Source organism: Nothoprocta perdicaria, unplaced genomic scaffold, assembly GCF_003342845.1.
Source record: "Nothoprocta perdicaria isolate Ctin4 unplaced genomic scaffold, notPer1 scaffold_4, whole genome shotgun sequence".
Taxonomy (NCBI): Eukaryota; Metazoa; Chordata; class Aves; order Tinamiformes; family Tinamidae; genus Nothoprocta; species Nothoprocta perdicaria.
The window spans coordinates 8,015,667-8,025,886 of record NW_020455643.1 but is presented as its reverse complement, the minus strand read 5'-3'; the positions used below and the strand labels follow the sequence as shown (position 1 = coordinate 8,025,886).

The 10,220-nt window shown below is 47.0% G+C and overlaps 1 protein-coding gene across 1 annotated transcript; it reads left to right on the top strand.

Moving 5' to 3' along the window:
- The first annotated feature begins 1,060 nt into the window (after positions 1-1,060).
- LOC112952496 (alpha-2-HS-glycoprotein-like) lies at positions 1,061-7,704 on the top strand. Its single transcript, XM_026045367.1, has 7 exons — positions 1,061-1,338; positions 2,616-2,726; positions 4,201-4,285; positions 5,139-5,302; positions 5,601-5,714; positions 6,407-6,487; positions 7,070-7,704. Exons 1-7 carry the CDS (start codon positions 1,132-1,134, stop codon positions 7,343-7,345), a joined length of 1,038 nt encoding a protein of 345 aa, XP_025901152.1. The 5' UTR covers positions 1,061-1,131; the 3' UTR covers positions 7,346-7,704.
- Positions 7,705-10,220: the final 2,516 nt, after the last annotated feature.

Genomic DNA, 10,220 nt, shown 5'->3' with positions numbered 1-10,220 from the left:
AACTATTCAAAAGTAAAGCTAACTCACACTCTGGAAGTCAAGGCACTCTTTTAGGATGAGAAGATTTGAATCTCATTGCTACTTATTAGGAAATTGTTTTAACTATTAAGCTATTAAGCGGAGCCATCATTACCCAGTCTGTTTTGAACGGCTGTTAGCGCTCTCAGCGTGCATTAGATGTGCTCAGAGCTCACCTAGCAAGCAAAAACTTGGGGATTTAAGTGTGGCATCACTCAGTTCTCATTATCCATATGGCCTTAGCTGAAAAACACACCTCGGAGTGCAAAATCCCAACAGCAAATGCCTATGTGGATGCTGTGGGATTTTTCATGTACTCTTGTAGATTGCAGCTGCTGAATTTCCTCTGAATTCCTCTTAAAGCACTTTTGTTTTATTTGGTATCTTATTGCAAATCCTCCAGTCCGTATACCGTATTCCATAAAAGCATCACTAAGATACCTGCTCTGTAGAGGAAAATTACAATCGCTGAACAGGAATTACTGGAATTATTTTGATTATGCTGGGGAAACAGAGAGATGATGCAAAAGGCTTAGAAACAATGTCTCATCACCTATTCTAAATGAATTCAATAATAAAAATTGCTATATAATCAAATTCACTGCTGAATGTGATCCTTAGAACTGATGTGAATTCCATTTTCTAATTCATCATGATACTGATCCCTCAATTTACACTGGTATCCGGTTAGATTTGGGATCTAACAGAATCTGTCCTGTTTACAGCAAAACTTAAGTCTGGCATCTCCAAAAGTTTAACAGCAGGGATTGTTTTCCTCTTGCTTGTCCCAAAGTTGGTTCGTAGAAGAGTTTCTGAAAACTATCTCGCATTTTTGCTGACGCTTTCATCTTTTTAGCAGACTTCGCAATGTTCTACCCGATAAAATTTACTTTGGCTAATATTAATCAGTCAGCTTGATGTCCTAACATTTACTTTTCTCTTTTGCTGTTTGCAATGCCTGCTTGGAACTGGGACAAATATCAGACATGCGCTCATGCAAACTCTGGGGTGATATACTATATAAATGAGACCCCAGTTCTAGCTACCTAGACGCCATCTGAAGAGTATTCTTAGATCTTTATTTCCAAAAGGGACTTTATTTCCTCGGGTGCTATGAAGGTGCTAGTAGCTTTAATATTGCTTGCTCAGCTTCCAATCCACCAGGCTGTACCAGCAGCTCCCCCCCCTCCTCCCTTGGGCTGCGACGACCCAGAAGCTGAAGCAGCAGCTGCATTAGCTGTGAATTATATTAATGACCACAGCCACCACGGATACAAGTTTGCCCTAAACAGAATCGAAAATGTCCGCGTGCTACCCCAGGTAAGTGGGGAACTTGCAGGCAGGGCACGGCGTGGAAACTGGGAATGCTTGGAAATTACGGAGGATCCCAGCAGAGGGCTGCATCCTCCCACAAGGATGAGGTGGAGCACGGCTCCCTTGGCATGAACGGGGCACCTTGTCGCCGCTGGGATGCAGCTCCCAGGAAAGTGTCTCTCAAAGAGCAGAACGGATAGGGAAAAATAAATGTCCAGGGATCTTTTGTGCAGGGAGAGAAAGGGCTTAGAAAAGGAGCGTGCTGGTTGGGGCAGGTCACTCAAAGGGCTCATTTGTGAGGCCGGTAGCTGATCTGGAGCAAAACCCTGAGTACAACCAGGGTGATGCAGGGAACATTGCCTCAGTGCACACCTACCCTGATTCCATGCAGGTAGTGATTTTGTGGCAGGTATGAGCTTGATCCACTATCTCCCTGGGCCCAGATCCCTGCCTCTGCCTGGTTCCCGGTTCCCTGGCTCTCCTTGGTTCCCAGATGGGAACAACTGTGGCTCGTTGGCTCAGTTTCACTAAGGTCTATTTGCATCATTCCGATAGTCTAGGCCAAAGATCTGGTGCAGGTAAACATACCCAAAACCTCTGGTTTTCTCCAGACAACGAAAAGGGCCCCAAATACTAACAAGAATGAAGCTTCACAGCTGTTTTCTATTTGATATGAGAGTGAGGATGTTGATGCCATTTACAAGAGAACAAAAAGACATGAATGAGATGAGAAGCTTACCCAGAGTATTTACACAAAAACACTGATGACACTGCTTTGCTCATATTTTATACTTTTACACTAAAAGAACTCCATTAATTTAAATGGAGTCTCTTGATTTGCACTGGAATAAAACATCCTTACATGCATTTCCAAGCCGCAGTCCCTCTCAGGGCTAGGGAACCTCCTTTCTGCTTCCACTCACACGTCTGATGTTACAGCTGAAATGGTGCAAATACCACTGTGTACAATCATAGACAGAGAGTGCTCATTGACAAAAGCAGCTGTTATTTTTCTAGAACTATACAAGAGAAAACCAGGAGAACTGGCCCGCTACATTTATGCTGGACTTTCTAAGAGTTCCTTGGCTGGCAAAAAAATCCATGCAACATCAATTTATTCATTACAAAATTATGTAGTAAAGACATGTTCCTGATACAGATACTCTAGGGTATACCTGGTGCTATCCACTGGAAGTAAGCAACAGAGATCACTTCAGCCCCAGAGGAGAAATCTGTTGATGTTCTGCAGAGTAATTAACACAGGTTCTGTATTTTTCTTCTAGGGGCCGAATAACCAGGTCCTCTTCCTTGAACTCGACTTACTGGAGACCAAGTGCCACATCCTCAACCCCATACCTCTTGAAAACTGCACAGTGAGGAGCTTCGAAGAACACGTGAGTGTCTAAAACTTGCCCAGCTCTGTGCGTGAGTGCCAGGTCAGCGCGTTGGTGCTAGAGCCTCTCTGAGCAGCCTTGTCAGCTCGGGCTGCAAATGTTAGATCCCTGGAAGAGCCTCTTCAGCCCCCTGCAACTCTGCTGTGGCTTTAGCTGCCTTCCTGCCACATGTTCTTCCTGCAGCTGCCCCAGGGAATGCGCACCTGGCATCTTCCCTGCTCACTCCCTGCATCCCTCCTCCAAAGGTTTTTTTTTCCCTATAATGTAAATGCAAAGGCCTCTGTGTTTGAGTAGGGGATAAGAAGATAAGGAGTTGTTGACACTGTAGTTCCTCAGCAAAAAACATTTTTTAGCACAGATGAGCGAATTAGTACTCCTGTTGTGTCTAGCATGGTTTGTCTATAATATGAACCACATGAAAGAATTGAGTCTGCAGAAACCAGGAAGGAGTGCTTGGTAAACACCAAATGAGACAGTGGTGTTGCTTCTGTCTTCCAGTCATTTAGCACCTTTCTCACGCGTTCTGTGTCCCTACAGCTTGCCAAACTCCTGGATCTCCTCTATGGCTTGCCCTGGGAGAAGGACAGGTCCCTGCTGGCCTAACATTTCACCTGAAGTTCATGCACATAGAAGAGCCTTGCCTAGGGGCTCCAGATTCAGGCCTCAGTGACCTGCTCAGATGTCACTGTCGTGGTGCAAGCAGCAGGCAGGGAAAGCTGCAAACTGGTGCGAGCCACAGCTTTGCCTGGGCAGTGTGTGGGCTGTCAACTTCATGCAATTCCATCAAGTCCGGCCATCAGGGACTGCAGAGAACTATTCCCCTCAGCCAGGGTGATGCTCTCCAAATATTGCTCCACTGGAATTTACTGCCCTGGAATACTTCGGGTGTATTGCAAATACTACCCATCTCTGAAAAGCTCTCCCTAAGCAAAGCAGAAGAGTTATGTGAGCTCAGGTAGCTTTGCTTTTTGAGTGGAAAGCAGAGTAACCAACAATTCAGTTTGCTGTTTCTAGAAAGGGGCCCAATTCACAGAGCTCCTGACTAAATTTGAATTATAATCCACCTTGTATCCACCAGGGCTCAGATCCCATTTTCCACGTAGGGGGAGGGAATCCTTCCCTGCTCCTCCTCGGCAGTGACTGGGCCTTTGCAGGGCAGCTCCTGCCAGGCTGAGAGCTGCTGTTACCCTGGCCACTGACCAGCCAGATGAGGGAGAATGTCACCAAACTGCCCTGCAGAAAGTCTCAATGCACGAGGACGCCCCTTCTCTGCTCTTCAAGAGAGAAAGACCTGAACTAAACATGCATAATATGGATTACCCCTAATAACAACCATCAGAGAGCAGATAATCGGACCAACTTAGCCAGGAACACTCAGCCAGGACTTAATCTTTTGAATTTAGCAGTAGCTGCCCTTTTCAGAAATTCCTATTTATCTTAATGATGTAACCCTTTGATTTTTGTCTCCCTCCAGGCAGTTGAAGGTGATTGTGATGTTAAACTGCAGAATTTGGATGGGAAGTTATCTGTAGTCGCCAGTAAATGCCACTCACACGCAGGTAAAGACTTTGTTCCTCAGGTCTCAATCTGGCCGTTACAGATCAGCAGCCCTTGTGACTTCAGGCACTGCAAGTGCTCGGTATAAATATGCCATAACATATGACTGTTTATGAGTTTTCTAAACCCAGCTGTTTTGGAAGTCCTTTTGCCCTTGCCTTATTTCATTCACTTACAAATGTAATCCTCTGCTTTTGGTCCCCTTTGCTATGAGAGTTCAGATTTGATCACACTAACCAGGGGAGACGTTCCCAGCTTTGACATGGAGATGGCCGGCACTCAGGCTCCTCGCCCTGGAGTTTAGCCCCAAGAATTTGATCCTTGGTTGACATGAATTTACCAGGGCTTGTTGAACTTCAGAGCCCTCTGCAAGGGCAATTCACTAGATTCAGCACTTTCAGTATTGGCCATGGGAAGGTGGAATTGCTATTCTGCAGGCTCTGCATGAGATTCCTTAAGCGTTTTTTACAGAATAGGTGACTGAATGAAACAACACACTCAGGCACACACAGCTCCAGTAATCCAGAGCCCCTTCATTTTTCCACCATTCCTTGGGACCCACATTTTTCACTGGTGTCACAGACAGCTTCCCAGAATGAGAACCGATTAAAACCTGAGCAGGAATGTTCAAAATGGGCTCCTGAAGCCCACGACATTTTTGCTTGAATAAGGATTTCAGAACTTCAATGGCAAACGTTACGTGAAACACTGCCACCTATAGCTTGTACTGCTAAAAATCCTCTCCACTGCAATATTAGACCATGAACCACAGTGTTTCATATCGCTGAATTATAACGTCTTCAGAAATAACCTGTAACCTGATGAAAATGCAATCTGTCTGGCTCCCTCCCCTAGACTCGGCTGAGGATGTTATCCGGGTCTGCCCTGACTGTCCGCTGCTGGAAACTCTCAACAACACGGAGGTGCTGACGGGCGTCGCGGCCGCGCTCAACGAGCACAACGGCAAAACCGCGGGCGCCTACCTCAAGCTGCTGGAGATTGGCAGGGCCAGGATACAGGTGCTTGCTGGAATTAGGGCTATCCTTACACGGGAACAGAGTAGCTCTTTGGTGGTAACTGCCTGGTGTTAGCCAGTTGTGTTTGCAAACAGAAATGGCTTGCTTTAAATTACCTGACTGAACTTGATTTCCCTTTGTGCCATCGAAGCCACCTGATTCCCTCTGACTTCAGTGGGAGATGCAGAGCTGGAAAGCAACTTCTTAGAACATCTTTTATCTTTGCATCCTTATATCTTTTCTCAGCAGCTCTGCAATTTCACCCTGCAAAGTGTGTTAAACAATATTCCTGTTTTATCAGTACCACCCAGTGCACTTGGTCTTTGTCGAGTTTGCTGTGGCTGCCACCAACTGCTCAGCAGAAGAAGGCAAAAATAACGTGGACGCCTGTCAGCTGCTGCCCGAGGACGAGTCTGTGAGTAGAGCGCGCCAGCTGATGCACCCCGCCTGATGCACCCATTTCTGGGGTAGAAAAGAAACCTGCCCTCCTGCACCTGCCCCTGTGCAGGAATAGACCTCTGTGGGGATAAAAGTGCAAGAGTTGGACACTGTCCTGGTGTGCTTTTCAACGGATAATTTTCTAAAATTGTATCTCCCCTTTCTCATCCCCTTGATGTATCTGGGTTGAATCCTGATGCATTTTAGCGTATTTCTAAAAGGTTGAGGCCAGAAGTGTCCTTAACAAGAAGTATTTTTAATAAACAGATTTATTTTTGTATTCTTCTTAATGTGGGCTTCCGAGAAAATCAGGCTCCTTTGTACTCAGCAGTAAACAAATATGTAACAAAAGGATAGATTCTGCCCTATTTTGCTACAATATAAGTCCTTGTGAATGATACTTTTACTAAACTTATATCTATATATCTAACGAAATGGAGTCCAAGCAGTTTTCATGGGTAGGAAGCTTTTGCCTAGCTCGATTCCTATATATTTCCCCCTTCATTCCACGCACACAGTCTCGCTGTTGAATCCAACAGGCTCAAAAGCAAGCACTTTACTACTCAGATAAAATATTTAAAAATTTGACTATTTTCTTAATACATTAAAAGTAAAAAATGCAGCTCACTTCTGTTTTATAACTGCCTCTTGACTCTGCTCTTTTGCCAGAATTTCGGTTTCTGCACAGCGACAATAGCAACGCAGCCCACCCTGGACGCCCAAGTGGACTGCCAACTTTATGGACATCAGGTACCTGCTCGCTACGTAGCCCTATCCTCTCCGGGATACTCCAGCCTGCTAGCACCACCCCATCACGCTGAGTTTATCTCTTTCACTGTGGATTAGTTATCTGTGATAACTAACGAGACTAACTTGGTACCCTAAAAATGACAAATAGGACAGGGGAAACCTATGTGCACAAAACCTGAGAAATCACCTGCTATTTTAGCCTCCCCTTGGTCTGAGATGGACTAAGTGGTGGCTGAGACCATGGAAGACATGTGTGGTATTTTGGTAACAAAAAAGCAATGGTAGCTGTCTAGGGGATATATGAAAGAAGGAGTAATGTAGGCTTGGGGATCAGCTGGGTTTGAAAGTTCCACCAGGTGCACAGGAAGTTTACACGGCGCAGAGGTTGGTGCTTATAACACTCTGGATATTAAAAATGTGCTTCTGTCTGTGTGTTCAAATCCAGATCCAAACTTCCCTGATGGTCAGGAACACTTTGCACCTGGGTGGGGGGCCTAGGTTTACTCAGAAGCAGGATACCTAGCAAATATAATAAACCCCAAGGCACTGAACACACATCCACAAACCGTTTTTCTTTTCCAGCCTGGAGTTACCTATTCCCAGCCAGGCCAAGACACATCAGCAGGACTGCTGCCCAACGTACAAGGCTTCACGAATCACAACCTCAGGCTCTCCCACAACAACCCTGTCGCATCTGAATCCAGCTCTTCAGAATTCCCTAGTCCGGCGATAGCGGCGAAGTCTGTAGCAAAACGAGCAGCTGTGGAGGCTGCTCAGCACGACAAAGCGGTTCGTCCCGTGGGCTTCGCGCCTCCTCCTCCTCCGTGCCCCGGCAGGATCCACTATTTCAAGATCTAGGCTGTGTTACAGACGCAGCCAGCGGCTGCCTGAGGGATCCGTAAGCAGCAGCATCCCCAGCACATGGAGCACATCCAAGCAAGCAGCTGGGGACATGGGAATCTCTGGGCGCCAACTGAGTTTCACCGTGCAGAGAGCAGAGCAGTGGCCAGGACCTTGCAAAGGCCTTGCACGGTGCAGGGGATTGCAAAACACAGCAGCTCTTGTCTCTACGCACGGCGATGCTCTAGTTAAAACACAGAAAATATCATTTCAATGACACTGTCGAGCTGCACAACAATTGTGGCTTTGTGATAGAAACACCAGTCCAAAGGTTACTTCGCAATAAAACGTTCAGCAGAAATGCTTTTCTTACCCTATATCTGTATATATTTTCATTTAGTTGTCGAGCATCTCCTTCACAGCATGACTCATATTCTGGGCTCTATTTCAAACCCGGTAAGCTCCTGCACTTCTCATTAGCTTCAGGGGGATGTGTGGGTGCTGAGCGCTGCAGAAATCAGGTCAGGCCTTTCTTTTGATCACACACTAGAAATACTAACACAGTGACAGGCAGGAACTGCTTTCCTCCCTCCCACCTTAGTGCATTCCAGCATGCACCAACATTAAATATCCACCCCAAGTACCTCCCTGCTTCTGGACAGGACATGATAAATAATAATGACATCCAAGGAATCAGACCTGCTCATTCCTGCACAGGCTGCGGCACCAGCAGCAATGAAGGCACCAAAACTTCTAGCCGAGCACTGTCCTCTCTGCCTTCTAGCAGATACCCAGGAATACCATGATCAAGGGGTGCACACGTGGGAACATAAATTCGAGGGAATAAAAATATACATTTGACACACATTTCATGCAATGGAACCCAGACAGTGATGGCAATTTACCACCCTACTAATCTCTCCGTCTTTCTTAAAACGTGTTAGAGAGAAAACCTACCCTAGGCAGCGCAGTAATAAGGGACAGGGGCCAGAAGGATCTTCACTGCCAGCCAGCCTGGAATTCTGCAGGCCCAGGGGAGCAGCCTCAAACACAGTCATGAATCTTTAACGAGGAACAGCACTTGCTACAAGATAATTATCCGGCAGCCAGTGAAACCTGTACAACACATGTCATTTCTGAACTATTTCAAATAACTTCCTGTGCTCTCTAAGCCACCCCCAGCCTGTATTCAGTAAGCTAAAGAAGCACCATGTGCTGCTGGGCACGGCGCAGCAGGTTGCAGCGCAGAAGGGCTGTGCTCTGCTGTGCGAGCGGGGCAAGGAAGAGCCACGAGCGGGGCAAGGAAGGGCCACGAGCGCGTTCGTGTCGCCGTTTCAGCTGGGGGATGGAGGGCAAAGAAAGGGGGACAGCAGCCCAGGCTGCACGAACCACGGCCTGACCTCTTGGGAGCTTGCTGTGGAGCTGCTCTCCTGCCCAGGGCAGCAATGCCGGGTGTCAGGGCGCGCTGAGGCCTCGCGGGAGCTCTGCTGAGGCTCTCGGTGCTGCAGCCCATCTCGCTGCTGCTGCTGCCCGCTGTCTGCTCGCTGATTGCTGCCTCCTCCATGCAGCAGGGGCTCCAGGATGCTCAGGGTGCAGACTCCTTTTTTAAAGAAAAACTGCTAGTGTGCTGCTGTGTGAAGCTTTAACAGTGATAGCACGGGCAGCCCCTGCCATCCCATCCCTCGGTCTGGAACAGCAAACAGGGAACTACTTCAAGAAATACTTCTTATTCAGATTTGCGTTACTGCTAACTTCAGATATATTAGAGTGGCCTCTTCCTTCCTCAGCAGTAACCATTCTTTCTAGCTTTTGAATTTTTAAATCCAGGAGTCACCTTAACCAAACCATACAAAGCGTCTTGTGTACAGCAAAGTGGGGATTAAGTTTTAAGGACAATGTTCCTCAGAAAATTCTCCCTGTGAGAGCAGAAATGGCATGTTTATATAAAGGATCCCTGCCCATGGGGATCTCCGAGCTCAAAAAATGCTGCATTCCCTCATTCCATTTCCCAGCCACACAAAACAAGGTACGTACAGTTACAGCCTCCAGGCCTCACAGATGTTTTCCTACACCTGGCCTAACTGCTCCAGGAAAACAAAGAGAAAGGCAGAATCGCCCTGTGTTCTCTCCTGCGATTACAGTTAGGAACTTGCTCCCCATCTCCTTTCTTCCTAACGCTTGCCCTCTTATGGAGTATTATATTTTCACCCACTGAAGCAGTCACTTTGTTAGCTCAACATTCCCCCATACTCATGCACCGAACTTTAGTAACTGATTTCGTATTTAGTAACAGCTTCTCATGGCAATGTTTGATATTAAATGGCAATATGTAAAATTAAAATGCCTTTTTCTCTGAAATGCACCATGAGCAGCAGTGTAAACAGACACAACTACTCAGCTTTTGCAAATTCCATTTTGCTGCAGCATACGTACTTCACGCGATGCTCGGGCTGGACATGCTCAGATTTCCCAGCTGTGCCCATGTTTTCAGGTCAGCTCCTTCAACACAAAATATTTTTCCTTTCCAGTGGGTGGAAAAGCACAAAGAACAGAGTCAGGGATGTAACAATTCCTCATTATAAGAGGCACCGACACAGCCAGTACTAACTGGCACCCATCTCCATAGAAATGTCATGTACTGGATGGATAAAGAAAATGAGTTATTATCCTTGAGCCGCAGGGGCAGCCTTCCCAGGCCCGGGAACAATGTGTGCGGGGCTGCATTGCTGCTCCTGCCGTTCCCCTACTATGGCTACAGCCGCGTTCCTCCACATTCGCTCCCTGCCTCCGTCCCCGCCAGGATACAGCCTGTGCATTAACCCTCACTCGCAGTCGGAAAAGCAGCTGGTGACACCTGGGCTGGTTCAGCCGAGCAGCCCTGTCACCCTTTGGT

Coding starts and splice junctions, on each gene's coding strand:
- LOC112952496 (XM_026045367.1), top strand. CDS start 1,132: ATGAAGGTGCTAGTAGCTTTAATATTGCTTGCTCAGCTTCCAATCCAC. Junction 1,339..2,615: donor ATGTCCGCGTGCTACCCCAG/GTAAGTGGGGAA, acceptor TTTTTCTTCTAG/GGGCCGAATAACCAGGTCCT. Junction 4,286..5,138: donor TAAATGCCACTCACACGCAG/GTAAAGACTTTG, acceptor TCCCTCCCCTAG/ACTCGGCTGAGGATGTTATC.